Raw genomic sequence first — 20,101 nt, 5'->3', positions numbered from 1 at the left:
CTTTGTTTTGTTTCATGTCAGTCTCACAGGTTTATTCATTCACGTTCACTTTGCTAATTGTTTACATTCCCCCTCCCTTATTAAACATGTTTGTGGAGAGATATGTGTATGTGGATAAGATTAAATGCCCATATATACATATTTCCATGAGTGTCATTGCAAATGGTGTGATGTCATTTGTAGCTGCTTCTGGCTGCTGCTTTTCCTCTTCAGTTGCTGTTTAGTTGTTTTATTTACATACTACTCAGGGAGCCTTCAGTATGCTGATATTGTTATAAGGTCTAATGAGTTATATAAAGAGGAGGATCATTTTTCTATTAGTTCCACTGATATATAGTATTTTTAAGTTTAACAGCCATCCTCAATAAACTAAAAACAAGAAATAAATTTAGATATAATATTTTTATTGTACATCTATATTTACTTTTAGCCAAACTTCTCTTTGCTGTAGATTAAGTTTTACACTAAATTATGTTTTGACAACAAAAAAAATGGTATGTTCAACATATATTTCCTGATTCCTTAAAAATCAAATACACAAAAAATAAAAATATATAGTATGCATATGTACACACATGCAATTGTGCTTAAAATTTTTAATTGGTTAGTAAATAATTATAATTTTAAATTAAATGTATTCAGTGATTGTCACACTGCATCTTAATTCTGATCAGCTAAATTTTCCATTATGATGGAACTTTCTATTCCAGTAACCTTAGTTATAATTGATAGTCTTGTTTATACTTACCTCTTTTTAATGAGAAATTATTCAGTAGAAATTTGCATACTAACGACAAATCCTGAAGAATAACATTTAGTCATGCTAATATAATCCACTTCTTCTTCAGAGGCTGCTTAAAGCTTTTCTTTAACAATTTTTCTTATCTTAATCTATTCTATTCATTTATTTATGAGATGTTTATCTATATAGTGGAACAATATATACAAGTGTACATGCCAATTTTTAGTGTCTTTGTAAGATTCTATGAAAGATCTTTTTATTTTGTAGTCTTCCAGATTTGTAAAATTTGTAATAGAAAAAAATGAAATGTAACTATATTTTGTATTCCTTTACATTTGTAATAGGATTTTAGTTGAAATGACTATAAACTCTTCAAAAATCACAATAGAAAGTGTTTTATTTTCTTTTGTTATAGATTACCACCCCCCAAAATAAATATTTGTACAAGAGTAGCAGGAAGAATTTTTTTTAGTTATTATATTTTTATGTGGTTCTGGTTAGTACTAATACAAGGGTATGATAGCTGAAGTCAGTGGACATTTTAAATACCATCTGTATCCGTGTTCTCTAACAGATAAATTGCTGCATGTGCAATTTAGAGTTTTTAATTGCCAGATTGAGATTAAAGTTAAATTAATTTTAATCCTTTATTTAACCCAGTGTCTGAAATATCATTTTAACATATAATTAATTAAAAACGATTAGTGAGATAGTTTGCATTTTCTTCACTCAGTAGCCACGTGTGGCTTATGGCTGCTGTATTGGGCAGCATGTCTGTTCTCTTGCTGAAGGCTATCTAGAGTGTGTTCCCTTGTGACACTGAAGCCACAGAGTTCTGTGTGTTGGTGAATTTAATCTTTCAGATAATACCTTTAAAACATCTCCACCTGTAGAAAATTAATCTGGCCCCAGTTCACATACAGGTCAAGTCATCATGAAGTCTGGGTGAGTGTACCTACCCTTGATAGAAGAAGAAAAGTGTGATTGAAAACATATTCATTATATATATGGATTAAAAAGAAACCATTATAAAATGAAAGAGAGCAGAGATTGGTATTATCAATGGTTTTTAATCTATTGGGGTCAACTTTGTTGCCAAAAATAAAATAAAGTAAGATGAGTTTTCATCAAGAACATTATAGAAGTTGTAGATACTTACTGGTTTGGAAGATAAGGACCTTAAATGCCTTTTTGTGTGCCCACTTATAAGCAACTTTGAAGCAGAACATAAAAATATCACAGTAGTGGTTTTTCTCTTTGGAAAATGCACCTAAAATCCCCAGGCAAGATGTGCAGACAGTAGGAAGAGGGAGGCCTAGAAGGTTTTCCAGGTTATTTAATTTCTCTGAGTGGACAAGGAGCTTCTGTGTGATGCCTAATATATATATAGTGGTAAAATGTTAGAGAAAATATGTTTAAAACATAATTTCATATTCTTAAGATAGTAACTTGTTTCCACGGCCTTGGGAACTATTCAGTTTAGACAACTTGCTGATTCTAAGCCATTTTTAAATCAATATTTATCACATTTATATGCTATTATATGAACTTAAAGCCCTTTCTGAAGTATTCTCACTAACTTTTAAAACAAATGAAGTTTTGTGTTCATATAAAGGATGAAATTGTCAAATCAGACTTAATACCCAACAACACCATACTTCACTGATGATTCAAGGTAAAGGAGAACCTGAACCATCAGTTCTACCTTTTGTCCCTTGTTAGGGTGGTTTGGCCCAGGCTAACATGAATTTTGAGGAATGCATGTAGAAGCACTGTTTGCAAGGGAAGCCATTTTGGTTTTTGCGTGCCTCCATTTTATATTCTGTTGACTACACAAATAGCAAAATTGCCATGGATCACCCCATTTCCCAATCCAGTCATGACCCATACATCAAGGAATGTTGGGTTTGTTTACAATAAAAGATCTAGGAAGATTAGTGATATCCTACTAAAGACTCTTAATGAATGAGAACACTCCTTTATCTTCTCACTAGGTCCTGTTCTTCCCCTTTATCTTTAGGAAGGCCTGTTTGAGGTCACTCATTCCTCTTCATTCCCTGATTTGGGAAGGAGTAAGTTGCAGGGTTGCTATTAATCTTTCCTTTTCCAGATTTTAATTTTAAAACAAAGCACTGCTTAAATGTTCGGAGACACTGATTTTTAGATCTACTACGGAATACTTTTCTTGAATGTTTTATTTTCTTCATTTTTTTCCTAAAAATCACAGCCTTACGAGAAGGCTCATCAAAGGGTAGTTTATACTTACTACTCCGTCTTTTACCTCCCAGTAATCCTGCGGCCTGACTTCTACTCCTTCCCCCCCTGCTACATGCTGGAATTCCTCTCTAGGTTATAGTGGCTCCTCAGCCCAGCGGCATCTGGTAACATTTGACATTAGCGTTCTATCATTCGTGCCTCTCCTCTCCTGAGTACCCTCTACAGATTTCCTTTTTTCTCTGCTGTAACACAGTCCACTTCTGCAGCCATCTCTTCCTCTTCTGTCTCAAAAAGCTTTGTGTTTTCTCAGCTCCATCCTCAATTTTTCTCTTTTGCCCCAGTCATTCTGCCCCTGAAGTTAAGTTCCTGTCCAAAGTTTCTATTCCAGTACATATGCAGACAACACTCCACTGTAATTGTCCAGACCATCCCTTCCCTCTGAATATTAGGCCTAAATTTATAAACTGTTGCCAGACCCTCTATACATCAAAGTGTAAATCAAATTTCTAATCTCCCCTTACATCCTTTAATAGCAAAATGAGTCCTCATTCTAAAGGTTTCTCACATTTGATAACCTTGACAGGTAACCAGACACAGGATCTGGAAATACTTCTGCTCCTCCTCCATGTTCAGTGAGTCAATAAATCCTATCAATTCTTTTGAAAATCTGCAAAACAGAACCCTCACTTTGGTCATCTTACAGCCCATATCTCGGTCCAGTGTTGCTCTTACACCCATTAATTTTTCCTCAGTGGCTCTATTAATAGTTTGTATTACTTTTTGTCTCTCTAGTTTTCTTTCCATTAATATTAAAAATACCCCATTTCCTTTGTTATCCATGTAAAAACGCTACTTCTTCAAAAATGCAAGTCCAATAATTATCTTTTATAAAACCTTTCTTAACTGCCACCCCCCCCACTGTATAAAATAAACAATGGAAATAGATGATTAAAAAAATGTGTTATAATCAGTTACCTCTCTTGTTTAGAATTGTTTTCTAATATCAATGGATCACAAATATTTCTATTTGTGCTATTTATGGAATAAATGATCCATATTTCCATCTAATTTCTTTTTTAATGAAGCTGACTAGCCATTTTCTGCTAAGAGATATGTACTCTTGTAAGATCTGTACATATGAAACTGTGTGTACTAACTACACACTGAAACATACACATTGATTTTAAGGTGTATCTGTGCTGAGGTGGGTGGAAATCCACAGCGTAGGAGCCCTTCATTGCTTACCAAGGCCGGCCAACTCTGACTGTTTCTATCTCATCAGTGGGGCCTCACTACTACTTATTATTTAGTTAAGGTTTTCATTATTTCTTACCCATATTACCACAAAACCTACAGTCTTAAATTGCCTTATTATCTACTTAAATATTTACAAGTACTTTTGATTACTTACTCTGTGCTATGCATTATTGATGTTCCTGTCTAAACACAACACAAAATAGTACAACACCATATTTCCCTTATGCAAGGAGCTCACAGCCTATTGATTCAATACAACAGATGTCAAGGTCACCTTTCTTTTTCTTTTCTGAGCCCAGTGAAAACGGCTGGACTGCCAACAAATAAATGTTCTTTGGTTTTGAATTTAGAATACCTGAGATTAGAGTACTAATGTAACTTATAGGCAAGCTGGTTTGGAAAGAGAAACCAAGAAGGGGTCAGTTTAGTTCAACCTCACGATAAATAACTACAACATAGCCTGCCATGTTCACTTCTAAGATAAAAATGGAAGTTGAAGTTCTGTGTGTGACTTCACTACATGGACAAAGGGTCTGATTTAGGTCCTGCTCTTTGGTGTGATGGGAAAAAAAGATAAGAAAGTTGCATAGCTCTTAAAAGCATATAAAATATACTAACCTATTTATAGGTCACAAATGTATGATGTTAAAATGTATGTTAATAGCTATTTTCTAGGAAAAAATAGGGTATAAATCGATTCAGCTCCTGCCATATCAAATATATGACAGCATAGCAAAGAGATTTGTTATATTGCTACTACCTATCAGCATATTCAGAAGGACTTTGAGTACACAGATATAAGTGTATTATGCTAAATAGTTTCTCAATCATTACTTGTTAATAGCTTGCATTCACAATTGCTTGTTTTTAAGTGTACACCTTTCTCCACAGCTTTCACTGCATGTTTCATGATTATAGCATTTTTCTTTACTTTTGTGTTTAAAAAAAAACACAAGGACTGGAATTGTGCCTCAGGAAGCAAGGTTATTCATAATCCTGTTGAGTTAATATTATTTATTACTTTACAAAAACACATCTCTATTTTTGTGTTTTCAAGTAACACCATAAGTTTAACACAACTGAATATAATGTAGAAAACACTGTAGTTGTCATTGTTTTCGCTTATTTGAGAAATAATTTTCTTTATTGTATTTGGAGTACAAAAGCCAGTAAAGTAAAAAGATATATTTTAAAGCACTTATATTGGATTGACTACTTGAATAATTTTAAATAATTATATAACTTAAAATTAATATAAAGTACTTTTAAATTTTATAATCATATAACACATTTAAGGGTACATAACACTCAATTATCTCTTCTGTCCACATTCTGCTGTTGAGTATCTTTATTTGCTTCATAGCTTCTGTAAAGCCCTTCTTGAATCATGCCAGGTTTGCATCAGACTTCCAGGGGACTTTCAGAATTGCCACTGACCTCAGATACTCTGTCACGTATTGGCAGGTCTTTGCTGTGTTTGTCCAAAGCCTCTAATACATCCAATGAGCCAAGTTATAATGGCATAAAAAAAATGGCTGCCTTTCTTTTTAAAACATTAGAACTAATCTGCTTTGGATAATTATAAAATCTTACGGCTAGATGAGTCCCTAAAGGCCATTCAGTTATCCCTTGTTGCATATGAGAAGGCCAGAATCCAGAGAAATTATTCTGTTCAGAATGTTCATATCTGATATACAACATTTTCACAATCTGGCCTACGCTATCCCTTTTTGACTAGTTGCTTCTAATGGGTAGTTATACACAGGCAGACTCTCAAGATAGTTTAACAAATGAATGGGCCAAGTTTCAAATACTTATTTAACTATTAATCACAAAAGTAGTATTATAAATGTTGAAATAAAAAAACCCATTGAGAACTACTTTTGCAAGTGAAGATTAGTAAATATCTTTTGAAAGTCAATGCTATTTTAGCTTGGCCCTTAACTCTGTGTCTCATTTTTGTTCATCAGTAGTTTTTACTCATCATTTTTAAACTTTAGTAATTAATACTGCAGTTTTCCCCAAGAAAACTTGTTAAGACTTCACTGCTGGCATTCCCACAAATTATTTCTTTCTGCCTCTATTTATACTCTAAATAACATTTTGATTTCTTCCACTTAAACTGTTTCACTGTGTATTAAATTGGCATACCTTATCTTTGCCACTAGATCCAATAATTTCAAGGCCCAGAATCGAATAAGCACTGGTAGCTTATTAAGCTTATTTTATTCAAATACCAGCCAGATTCTTGAGGATGCATCTTTTTAATTTAAAGTTGCATACTTTATATGTGTATAGACAGGTATATAAACACAAGTACTTATTAAAAAAACAAAATTATATTCAATAGATTTCAAACATCTTCTCCAATAATTGTTTTAACTCTCTTAAAAGTTTTCAGAACTTATTTTCCTACAATATTATGTTACAATTTGTCTTTTGAGCCTTGTCAAAGTGAAGAATAAATTATGGAGCGAAGAATCTACACTTTGCCTTTTGGGGTTCTTTTCCAGTCCTGTTGTTCCGTGTATCTTTTATTTTAAGAGTTACTAAATGTCCTGTTTTTTCCTGTCTTGTTCATTGGGCAAACAGGGGTAGATGGTCCCCCTCCCTAGATAGGAGACGACCTCCTAGCCCCAGGATTCAAATCCAGCATGCGTCTCCGGAGAATGACAGGTACTAGTCAACTCCTCCTTACAGACAAGTGGCTTCAAGGGTCTTGCAGGCCACCAGTGAAGGATAACAGAGGGAAATGTTGCTTATGACATTCTTTCTTTCAGGAGCCTGAGCAAGATGTGTTGTGATTCCATCAATAAGTGCATCCATCTTTAATAAAGCACCTCAGAATTGATGAAATGAGGGTAGTATGCCTTGAAATAGACATTGGAGTTTAAACACAATAATATTGATTTTTGTGGGAGAGTTCTAAGAATGAGCATTTATTTTAGATTTCTGGGTTTCTAAAAATGTATTGAACTGTTGTTTTCTTTATATGTAAATAAATAAAATTCTCAGGTGCTTTAAAATATGTTAAAATCTATCCAGAGTCTGTTCTTTGTTATATTGGTTGATGATTTAATCTCTGTTGTCCTGTTTTGTTATTGCATAAGCTTGTTGTTAATGAAGTTTGGATTTGGGGTATATTTTAAAATGTCTGATTTAGCATGGAGCACATGATTCTTATATATTTTATGCAGACTTTATTTGGTTTTTAAACCAAATATTGTCAAGGACTATGGTCTGTCTACAAACTAGGTTTTGAAAAATAGCATCCATGTTTTGAATTCACTTCATTTTGATTTATCAGAAGTGCCGAAATATTTATTTTTCATTGCTTTGTTATCCTTCTCAGTTGCAGGTAACTCACTTCCCGTGCTTTATGGTGCTTGGTGTATTCTAATATAGGCCTCGTCTTAAATATCTTTGCCCGACAGGCCACAAAGCGTTGTTGGGCGTTTTAGATGCTTCCCTTTCAGTGGAAGCAGAACTTCATTCAACACCTTGGTGATATTTTTTGTAGATAGTATGTATATGGTGTCCCAGAATTAGAATAACTACTCATGCCAGCGTATGGGCTCTTGTTTAAAAAAAATTATGAATAAAGCAGAGTAAATGTAATTTTAGTTAAGAGTAATATTTATTTTCTATATCCATAGTCCATATCTCCAAGATTTCAATTTGAAAGACACACTAAACACTGTGAGAACAAATTAATAAGTCATTTCACAAGCATTGGAAAAGATCAAAAACTGCTATTTTATGAAGGTTTTGGGGCTATTTTATTATGTTTTAAATCTTTAAGGCATTTATTTGTTAATATCACTTTTATGTATATATTTTGGATTTAAAAGTAATTTCTTCTGCTATCTGATTTTTAGGATAAAATTTAAGGGACTAGAAAAAGTAAAATCTTTAATCTAAAAATGTTATACATTTAAAGTCCTTTCAAATAAGACTATAACATAATTGTATGAATCAAATAAAAATTTCCATCCACGTTTCTACTCATTCATTTAACAAGTACTTATTGTACCCCTACTGTGTTCATTATTCTAATGGCCAAAGTCAGTCACAACAATGTTTACAAAAGCCAATGTCATGGCCATTAAGGAATTTATATTTCATTTTATAAAATCTATGGTGAATTCTGAAAATCCTTTGAATTTATTCCAAACAAAAAAGTCAATAGAATTCATCTTATTTTATCACCATTTGAGTATAGGGCAATTAAATATGATAGATTTTGTAAAGAACATAAATATAAGTTTATGTGGGCATTGTTTGATCAAAATGGAAATCCAAATAGTAGTTTTTAGTACTTGCATACATGAGTTGAAAAATAATTGAAAATTAGTTGTAATTTAAAGACATAGGAATTGTTACTTGATTTTATAAGTTGCATATATACCTTTAAGGATAATTTTTTTTAGGATCGGAAACATTTCTTTTAGATAAGATTATAAAGGAAATTCTTACTAATACATAATTCTGAATATATATTTTACTTCTTTATCGTGACTTATTTCTAAATGAGTTCCATGTTCAATAATAAAGACCTTTAAAATGCCTTGATAATATGATTTATTACTGTAGGGAACAGAAAAACTATTTGCAATAAACTTTTATTAAAGTATAGAAATCATATGGCCATAAAAACAAGAGATAGACTTCTACATCAGCAGAAGCTAAATTCCTAGATAACTCTGTTAACCACTTGGCAAAAGATAACACTTGCATTTCACCTCTTATCAGCTTTATTTACTCGTTCAGAAGTTTCTACTAATTTGCAAATGAAGTGAACCTAGCATTATATTTAGAGGTAGTGCATGCCTCATGTACTACTGGTAGTAGGAAGATATTCTAAAATCAATGACAATTTATATAATCAGATATCCTGAATAGAGGCTTTTCTTGATAAATTTGAAAGTAACAAATAATAAAAAAGTAAACTTGCTTAAGAGAGTTCTCTAATAAGTTGGAAAGCACTTAGTTGACGTCTTATTTCTCATAGTGTGTGTACATACACACAATTTTTAACATATCATTTCTGCATAATTTAATTTCAACAGTAATCAATCCTGATGTCATCTGAAGTAATTTAATAGATTTATTTTTATTAACATAGAAATATTTTTATCTAAATATAGGAATATTTCCTTAAAGTTGTAGGATATTTAAAATAATAATGAGGAAAAATACATAAATTTGTAACCCCAGGGAATGTTTCTGACTTTAAAAATATAGTGGAAAAAAATAACCTGACCTGGCGGTGGCGCAGTAGATAGAGCATTGGACTGGGACGCGGAGGTCCCAAGTTCAAAACCCTGAGGTTGCCAGCTTGAGCGTGGGCTCATCTGGTTTGAGCAAGGCTCACCAGCTTGAGCCCAAGGTCGCTGGCTTGAGCAAGGAGCTGCTCGGTCTGCTGTAGCCCCCTGGTCAAGGCACATATAAGAAAGTAATCAATGAATGACTAAGGAGCCTCAATGAAGAACTTCTCATTTCTCTCCCTTCCTGTCTATCTGTCCCTATCTGTCAATCTCTCTGTCTCTGTCCCCCCCAAAAACAAAATATATATAATGAAAATTTTCTTGAAGCTTTATTACTGAAAATGTTGAGACTTTTAATAATCCTCATTCCCATAACAAAGTATCTCTTTATGCCTGACCTGTGGTGGCGCAGTGGATAAAGCGTCGACCTGGAAATGCTGAGGTCACCGGTTCAAAACCCTGGGCTTGCCTGGTCAAGGCACATATGGGAGTTGATGCTTCCAGCTCCTCCCCCCTTCTCTCTCTCTGTCTCTCTCTCCTCTCTCTCCCTCTCTGTCTCTCTCCTCTCTAAAAATAAATAAATAAAGTAAAAAAAAAAAAAACAAAAACAAACAAAAACAAAAAAAAAAACAAAGTATCTCTTTATAAATGGCATTATTTTAATATATGAATAGTAACTTTTATCAACCTGTGTGTAGTTAACTGTTTAGGAATCATAATAAAATTTAGATCTACTTGTGGCTTCTGATTAACCAAAATTTTGAGTGACAAGTTAGACAAAAATGTATTTTAATATTCCCTTGAAGCATCCAGGTTATGAGTTTAGTGCTTACAGTTGAATTAATCACCCTTAATTGTGAAATGCTGCCATAAATCATTATTATTGATATAATCTTGTAATTCAACTTTAAATAACATTTCTGGCAAATGCTTTCTCAAGAAAATACAATATTCCCTTTTAACATTTTCTTGAGTGTTCATTCTAACAGATGTGAGGATATAGAATATATTCTTATTTAGTACATTTCGAGATGTATTTCAGCACTTCTTTAGCCTGAAGTGACTTTGGTGTTTTGATTGAGAGTGATTTTGCACCAATATACATGACTTTTTTAAGGAGGCAGTTTATTGGTGTGTGACTTAAATGCTGAATACATTTGATAATCCTGTTTTTTAGGACTTTAAATTATTGGAACAAGTAAACTACTTACTGTGTTTAATATTAATTCCTGTGTCATTCTGCTAAATTAGCTCGAATTTATTTTGCCAGTAACCAAATTTGTATAGTTTCCCACACTTGTCACTTTGGAGAAGCCTCTAAGAATCTTTGACCAAAAATATGAAGTGGTTTCTTTTGATTCAAAGTGAATCAATCTTCTCTCTCCATTCTGAAATAAAGAAATCACCAACTTTTCACTTCCAGAACCCATGGCGGTTGCCATGTAGACGAAGAGAGAATGTAGAGACGCTTACCAATTCAGTGAGTTACTAATCATTTTTGTGTGCTTTGTTATACCCTTTAGGATCCATGTTTTCAAAAAGTCTGCCTTATTGGAGTGAATGAAATGTATCTATATACTGTAAATAGTGAGTTAGGGAGTCCATTGAATGGCTAGAGTCATATACACAAGTATCAATAATATACAGAAGAATGAATGTATCTTAATTGCATGGATCCATCTTCTCTACACATGAACATTTCTTGTTTTAGTAAAGCCGCTTCAGATTTAATTTTTTTATTCACAATCTTATGAGTAAACAAGAGGATAGAGATTTATATTTCACATTAAGCCATTTAAGGTGTCAGACACAATATATATTGAAATAATCTTATGATAGCTATGTTAATTATAATTAAATTAAAACATTTTATGGTAGACGTTTGTTATGTTTTCCAAAAGTAGAACATACTATATTTTATTTTATCATAATTGTCCTCAATAATATTGCTATCTTATTAATATTAATTTATACTCTAATAGAATTGTAGTATCTTCAGAAAATCTGTATTAATGTCTTCAGGGAATTGTTATAGTTGAATTTAGAGAAGAAGAAAGGAATGTAGCACAGAAATAGATTTTCACTGTTACTATTTTTTCATTTATATATTTTATGAATCTTTACATTTAAATTAATAGAAATAATTGAAAACAGAACTTCAAGAAACTTAGATTTAATTGGAAACACACTTTTCTGATTATTACCCTTGCTTTGATTTAGTGATAAAATAGTTATTGTTACACCTTATATTTTAGTGTACCTTTATAGCTTTTAAAGGATTTCATTTGTGCCCTATGAACTGGGAAGCGTAAGGTCAAAATCATACAGCTATCAAGTTATAAAGTAAAAAAAAAGCTCAGGCTTTCTGATTCTTAAATACTAAATCAGGGAAACATTCCTTATGAATAATGAAATGATAAAAAGTTTTAGAAAAAAAGCATGTTAAAACCCAGAATAAGGAAGACACGATGGAAACACTGTAACTCAGTTTCATTCACTTTGTCCAGGGATTCCTTCAGTAAAAACATCAAATCCAGTCACTGGATGGCGGAGTGGTCAGAGAACCTGAGAACAGGGACACATGATGGTGGTGTCCTCACCAACTAATTACCTTGGCTAAGTCCCTTAACTTTCTTGGACTTAGTTTTCTTAACTGTAAACTTAGATACTTGTAGATGGACTTACTAAAGTCTAATTGAGACTCTAATTAGACTCTCAAATTGGTTCTATGATGCTTGTTGCATCATGTCAAACATACTATGGACCAGCAATAATGACTGGCACTTCATTATGCATAAGACAATAACCGGAGAGTATTTCTTATTTACGGTGTTTTATAATATACTGAAGCTCAGTAAACAATGCAGTTTTATTTCTAAATTTTTTTGGTTTGATATAAACTAAGTGTTATAGCCATAGTTTTTTACTTATTGCAAGTTTTTAGCCTCAACTTCCAATATATTGCTCAAAATATTACTTTTTTAACCATCCACTTAACACATAGTTATTGAACAGCTACTGTGTGCTGAGAATTGATGTTACAATGATAACCCAGACACAGCTCCTGACCACAAGGAACTTAAACTAATTTAAGCTAGCAGGGAGTTTATTTCACTGTGATGTATATGATGATATGGTTAGTAGTTTTAATACTATAATACCTATTCTAGAGGTTGATCTAACTTTTCCTGTTTTACATAACACAAGCTTCTATTTATTCCAAGAAACATCTGTGTTTAAAACATAAATATATTCATAGCTGTAACTTAGGATTCGGGGTTGAAAGGACATTAGAATTTTTTATTTTCTTCTCTATTCTTGCTTTATACTGAATTGTTACAATTATTTGTATATCATTTTAACTCAATTTGAGAATTCTTTAAAGTGGTTAGAAGAATTATAAAGACATATCCTTTGTAGAAATCTTTAAAAGAATTGTCAATAAAATAAGTTTATATGACATTTGAGAAGAAAAAAAGAGGACATCTTTAATAAAAAGGTTAAAAAAAACAACTTAAAAGTTAGATGTATGAACTGCTGTATGGATAGTTGTCATCCCATTATGTCTCATTGACTCTGACTTACTACTTTTAAAACACCACTTGCTGCTCTACACAGTGCTAAAACTACTGCATCCTTGTTCCATGTAACACTACAAAAACTAAAAATACTAAGTAATATAGATATATTTGAAATTAGCAAACCTGTGATGTGGTAGTATTATTATTATTGCCACTTTGCAGGTGGAAAAAAATGAGGCACAAAGAGGTTTAAGGAACTTGACTAAAACCACCTGCTAGACAGAAACAGAACTGAAATTAAACTGAGACCATCTGACTCTAGCATCTATGCTTTTGGCTACTATGTTTTAGTGGAATTTATGCCACAGATGCAGTGTGTTCACTGATATTATTATTATGAACTCAGTTCATTTCAAGGTTTGACATGTAATAACTATATGGCTTAGAGCAATTTATTTAACTTCTCAGCCTCAATCTCCTATTCTTAAGAAAGAATAAATGAGTAGTACCTCTCTCGCTGGATTGGTGAGATTAGATGAGATAATGCAGGTGCAATGATCATGCTAGCATACGGCAAGTTCTTAGTGTTAGATATTATTAGTATCGTCATTGTTGTCATCAGCTTCAATTCCTGTGATAATCTATCTAGTATATGAATCATGAAGTATTAGGAGATGAGAAGAGGAAGAATTAAGAGTTTTACACATGAAGTGTAAACTCTCACATGAATCTAGAAAGATTCACAGAAATTAATAGGAGTAGAAGGAAAAGCAAACAAGCTCTAAAAAATACCTATAACATTAGTTGGGCAAAGGTAGAATGTTTGTACAAAGGACTACCAGATTCCGCTCATCCCAAGCTTCCCCCTGACCTTCCGGACTCTTGTCATCTGACTCCTCTTTTAACAAGGCCCGTGCACTTTATGTTACCTTTGCCTGGGATGTGTTCTCTGTAATATATTCATGGCTAACTCCCTTACCTTATATATTTGTTAAAATGTCACCAACTCAGTGAGTCCTTCCCTGAACAACCTACTTGAAGTTGTAATCTGCAGCTGCCCCCAACCACTTCCCACACACATACTTCTGATCCTTCTTGTCCTGGTTTACTTTTTGTTGTTAGCATTTATCATCTTTGAACATACTATATAGTTTACTTGTTAGAAGGGTTTTGTTGGTATTGCTTATTTGTCTTGTACCAATAAAATGCCAGTTGCTTGAGGGCCGAAATCTTTGTTTTGTTTACAGACATATTCCAAGCCCATAGAAGAGTATATAATATATGCATATATACACATATGCTCAACAAGTACTTGTTGACCAAATGGATTAATGGAAACTCTTCATGACAGTGAGTGTTGTGAATTGGCCTAAAGCTCTATGCTCTCATTGCGCTCTCACTATGCAGCAGTGAGAAAAGAAACATTTGTTCTCTCAGAGCCTGGGTCCTCTCAGAAAAGCATAAATTTCTCACATTGATAATGCTATTTTTTTTTGAGCTGAGCTACCTACCGGACCTGCAGGCTTTCTCCTTCCATTCCTTCAGCTCCTCCTGCTGTTATAGGCCTCTCCCTTCCCTTTCTTCATAAATAAGTGTTTCCTCCCAACAGCCACCTCCCGTTGAATCTAGGCATGTGCTATGTACTCTCTACTCTTCTATACAGTCCCCTCCGTGACCACGTGATTAACAAAGTAAATAAGAAGTATACCTTAACACCAGAGAATTCTCTTAGTGCTTTTCCAGACCTGTACCAGATTGCATGGTTTCTCCTTCTGAGTTGTATACCTTAACACCAGAGAATTCTCTTAGTGCTTTTCCAGACCTGTACCAGATTGCATGGTTTCTCCTTCTCCTGAGTTAGGCCACACTGCTGGGCAGGCATCGGAATGACCCTCTCCACCTGCTCTGTTGGACAGTCTGATGGAAACAGCTAAGCTGCCTCACAGACTTACCTGTAATTCCAGCTCTGCCAGTTACTGACTGTGGTCCCTCCCTAATCCTGTTTCCTAATTTGTACAATGACGACAACACCTTCTGGAAGGATTGTCATGAGGGTTGAATATGTGAGTGCCTCTCTCAGTGCCTGGCATGGAGTTATCCTGCAATATGTCCTCCTCTCCAGTTAGTAAAGGAAAGAGGTTAAGTGAGAGGTGTCTCCCTTTTTGTTTCTTCCTTTTCTTCATCTCCTCACAAGTGAGATGTCAAAATAACGAAAGGCTGAAAAACCCAAATTCTAAAACAAGATTCTAACTTAAGGAGCAAAATACTGTTAACATAGTTTTTTGGCAGTAACAAAAGAGAGATGAGAAGGCCCAGAAGTCTCTACTCCCTGTGAAGGCAGACTTTGAGCTTTGATATGAATCCCAAGGGCCTAACAGGGCTTGACAATGCATTTATTGGACACTTAGGATAGCAGGCATTAATAAGTAAACAGAGTAAAGAGAATAGATCCTAGAAGTTCTCTTCACAGGAAAAAATGACTGTAAATAGTGTGGTGATGGATGTTGACAAGACTTACGTGGTGAATATTTTACAATATGTACATGTCAAATCATTACATTGTAGACCTAAACTAATATAATGTTATATGTCAATTATTTTTAATAATTAAAAAAGACAGCTGCCTCCTTAACATTGCTGGAAGGAAGGGATATTGGGAAAGAAAATTAGGTGTAAATTATAGAAAATCAATTGCTGAGATAAAAATACACGTTTGTTTTATGGGTTCTCTGTTTTTATACGTAAGTTTCTTGACCACAGTATTTTATGTTTATTTTAACTATGTTGTATTTCAGACATATTTTAGGTTAAAAAGGCATTATTACCCTGCTTTGGGGTGGTGAGCTTTGTATAAACATTGGTTCTATGGGAAAATGCATTTCAAGTCCCAAATGCTCAATGTGCCTATGTAATTTGGGGACATACAGTAAATTAAGAACATTATAAGTTCTTTGATTTGTGACATGATTGGCTTTTAAAAATGCTATATAATTACAAAGGCATCTTTATGATCATTTTAATAGTTAATTTAAAATTTACTTGTGTCAAACATTTCACTATAGCATTTTTATTTATAACTCTGTGGGAGAAAAAAAGCAAAGGAAAAAGTAGCACCAACTTTCAACTTGTAAAAGTGAAGTCAGTTCACTCTTTTGTGGTCTAGCGCCTCACCCATTTCTGTCTTCACATTCGTCGTCACTACATTTCACCATCGAACGTGTTTACTCTTTAGGAGAGGCACAGTTGCTCAGCAGGATGCCCTGTGAAGTCATTGCCGTAGACTTGGCCACCTAGACTACAGAATGTCAACGTTTTGTCTTCTGTTGGTCAATGTGTGTCTTCCACACAGTACTAGTTCTGATTTTTTTTTTTTTTTTAAATACTGCAAAACCATTTAAATAAGATAGTTGTTATTTTTCATGTTTGTGGCTTTTATCATTGTATGATATTACTGTAGCTTTATTCATCATATATTTTGTATTTCTTTAACATTTCATTCCACAGGCACTCCAGAAAGTCTGAAAGATCTAGCATCCAAAAACAAACTAGGAAAGGCATTACCTCTGATGCAGAAAGGTAGGCTTGGTATTGTACTGTGCAGCCATCTTCTGTTTTATTAATATATTCAGGGGTGCCTTCACTCAGATTTCTGGTCAATTCTTACACAAATTGTGATGCTGAAAGATATTTGTGTAAATAAATCTGCTCTGTGGGAGTAGTGTCATTCAGAAATCAAGAGAACGGTGATTTGAAGGCAGCCCTTACACCATAGAACTCAAGAAGAATCTCATGTATTTATTTTAGTGATCATTCTGATTATTAAAGAGAAGTGAACTCAACTTATGTCTATATACATATCAGGGCATTTATATTTTATTTATGAAATTATTTAAATGTTAACAATGAATATAGTACCAACAAATATTTTTTATTTGAGTGTCCGTTATGTATCTGAATAATGCCATCTTTTAAAAAAATTATTTTCTACAAATGAGTAATCTACGATTCTACTTGTATATTATGAACAAAGATATTTGCTTAGTTAATGTAGAAATCATAAGGATTGCTGATCTTTCATTTGTAGCAATTCATCTAATTCAGCAATATTTTGAATATTTTAGGTACAAAGTATTTTTTTTACATAGTTGTAAGAAACACCAAAAATCCAATTAACATATATTTATTAACCCAACAACTATTGAGAGCATGTAGATGACAGATGTAAATGAATCAGTACATTCAAGTGTCATAGCAGTTATGAAGATATGCACAGGAGACTGTGAAAACAGGGAAAAGTGGAGTGCTGATGAGCTAGGAAATATTTCGTGAACAGGTATCACTTGAACTAAATCCATATATATAAAAGGAGATGTGATGAGTAGAGTATTACAGAAAAGGGACAATGTGATAAAACACTGAGGCTTTAAATATCTTTTTTTTTGTATTTTTTTTTTCTGAAGCTGGAAACGGGGAGGCAGTCAGACAGACTCCCGCATGCGCCCGACCGGGATCCACCCGGCACGCCCACCAGGGGGCGATGTTCCGCCCATTTGGGGCGTCGCTCTGTCCTGAGGCAGAGGCCACAGAGCCATCCCCAGCGCCCGGGGCCATCTTTGCTGCAATGGAGCCTCGGCTGCGGGAGGGGAAGAGAGAGAGAGAGAGAGAGAGAGAGAGAGGAAGGAGAGGGGGAGGGGTGGAGAAGCAGATGGGCGCTTCTCCTGTGTGCCCTGGCCGGGAATTGAACCCGGGACTTCCGCACGCCAGGCCGACGCTCTACCACTGAGCCAACCAGCCAGGGCCTAAATATCTTCTTGGTTTTGGGGAAACCATACTGGTTGGTGGCGGGGAGAGAAAAGGATACAGAAGATGGGAGAGACAGATGAAAATAAAACTGAAGACATCCTTAGAGGTTATTTTATGAATGCCCTTATGGACCATGGTAGATTTTTACTTTCTGCTTTATTCCATTATTCATTAATGGGTGGGCTTTAAACATGAAGGCAGATAATGGTTTTGAGTTTCAAAATTAGAGATCACTTTGACAGCTTTTGGAAGACAGACTGAAAGTTCCCAGGGTAGATGCAAGACACCAGTCAGTCTACCACATAGATTTTGTTGAGATAGAATCTGTACAATGCAGTGATTCATTCAGTTAACAAATATGTGCCAAGCCATGTTCTAACTTCAAGGATTAAAACAGAGAACAACAAGAAAGGAAAGCTTCTCAGAGAATATTACCTCTGAGTTAGGGTTAGAAAAATGAGTTATTAATCACATCAAGGGATGTCGAAAGGGGAGGTGGAACTTATTCCTGGCTAATGGTCTTTGGGAATATGGACAATTTAGGGAATTTAGCTTGGAAAAAGGATCTGGGAAACTGAAAACAATGTTGAGTTAGAATTCAGTTTTACAAAGGAGCTAGACTTTGACAAAGAAGTGAAGCACAGAGTTTGAACATTTTAGATAGATTGGAAGGATGGATGGATGACTGCATAGATGTGTTGATGGATAGATGGATGGATGGATACATAGATAAAGTAATGACACAATACTGATTATGTTTCTATTTATTTATTCTTCATTGTCTACTCAGCTAATTCAATATCTTTACAAGCACTGTAAACAGTTTAATTTTTAAATCTTCAACCATCACTCTTCGCTGTCTTATGCACACACAATTTCAATTATTTTGACATGAAGAAAATTTTTCCTTGATGTATTTTTTTAATTTTATTTATGCTTATTTAATTTTGTATTTAGGATTTATCAATGATCAAGTTTTTTGACAATAGGATACTGTTTTATAAAATGTTAGATTATTCTATATCAACTGAAGGTGCTTAACTACAGATGTGTGGTATTTGGGCATCTTTCTTTGCAATGCTGAAAGTATCTGTAGATAAAGACAAACCCTCCCTTTAAAAAGAATAGCAAGGGTTTGCCTGACTGCAGTGGATAGAGTGTGGACCTGGTACACTGAAGATCTAGCTTGAGGTTGCCAGAATGAGAGCAAGCTCATCAGCTTGAGCACAGGGTTGCTGGCTTGAGTGTGGGATTATAGACATGGCCCCATGGTCATTGGCTACAGCCCATAGGTCACTGATTTGAAGCCCAAAGTCGCTGGCTTGAGTCCAAGGTCACTGGCTTGAGCAGCGGGTCAATGGCTCTGCTGGAGCCTCCCAGTCAAGGCACATATGAGAAGCAATCAATGAACAACGAAAGTCCTGAAATTACAAGTAGATGCTTCTCTTCTTTCTCCCTTTTTTTTGTCTCTATCTCTCTCTTCCTTCCTATTCTCTGTCTTTCTCAAAAAAAAAAAAAAAATAGCAAAAATTTAATTGACTCAAATGTTTGCTGCTTGAAGACCATACTCAAATTACTCTTGCCTTTACTTTGCCTGTAGGTTTTAATATAGAAAACTCAAACCTTTTGGGTGTGTGTATTGGTTTGATTATAATTAGGGCTTTTTATTGAATGAGTTCGGTTATTAGAGTATAAATTACATGCCTAGTTTTTAAGTAAATTGTTGAATAGCTGTTTACAAAAGAAGAACTGGTCTGGATTTTGTAATTTTATATTAGTTCTCATTTTATTACCTTGAGTTGACATTTAACCATATATGAAATGAGGTCACAGTGTGAATGCTGTGGATGCTGATGTTTAGCCTTTGGGAGTTAACAACTTCCCCAAAAGGGTCATACCATACAGTCACACCTCAGCTTCTGGAAAAATTTTCTGTGTAGGGATTATAAGTTTGAATGTCTTTTGTTGGCCTAAACAAATTTGGCCTTATGAGGAACAGCCTTGTAAGAAAATATCTTGAAAGATAGAGTGATCATTTGTAGATAGGATATAGACAGAACTGACTTCTGACTTTTGTGCCTAGCTATTTAAAGCAGTGCTTCAGATTCTTTGGGGAAAACTTCTGAGTAAAAGTCTGATTTTTCAACCTCCTGTGACTTCTATTTGATGAACTACTAGTACCATTTCTGCAGTCTATGCTAGGGACTTTTCTTCTTGTAGAACCTACACTCTTTATCCTCACAGAGAGGTATTTTGTCAGAGTAGTAAATAAAATTGCTTGAGTATGTATTTTA

At 34.2% G+C, this 20,101-nt stretch overlaps 1 protein-coding gene across 38 annotated transcripts in view; it reads left to right on the top strand.

The window, feature by feature from the left end:
• The window catches only part of RIMS1 (regulating synaptic membrane exocytosis 1), a 469,012-nt gene that overhangs the window by 333,650 nt on the left and 115,261 nt on the right, over positions 1-20,101 (top strand). For 16 of the 38 annotated variants that reach the window (XM_066359079.1, XM_066359077.1, XM_066359044.1 and 13 more), the window contains 2 exons: positions 6,809-6,892; positions 16,509-16,580. The exons of 11 other annotated variants lie outside the window; for them this stretch is intronic. In XM_066359079.1, the coding sequence (XP_066215176.1) occupies positions 6,809-6,892; positions 16,509-16,580 (156 nt within the window). The remainder of the gene's footprint in view (positions 1-6,808; positions 6,893-16,508; positions 16,581-20,101) is intronic. 11 more of the 38 variants (XM_066359066.1, XM_066359053.1, XM_066359061.1 and 8 more) reach the window with 1 other exon arrangement.

The sequence above is a fragment of the Saccopteryx leptura genome, chromosome 1 (genome assembly GCF_036850995.1).
Source record: "Saccopteryx leptura isolate mSacLep1 chromosome 1, mSacLep1_pri_phased_curated, whole genome shotgun sequence".
In the NCBI taxonomy this organism is placed as follows: domain Eukaryota; kingdom Metazoa; phylum Chordata; class Mammalia; order Chiroptera; family Emballonuridae; genus Saccopteryx; species Saccopteryx leptura.
The sequence above is the reverse complement of the archived record's forward strand: the minus strand, read 5'-3'. Positions and strand labels throughout refer to the sequence as shown.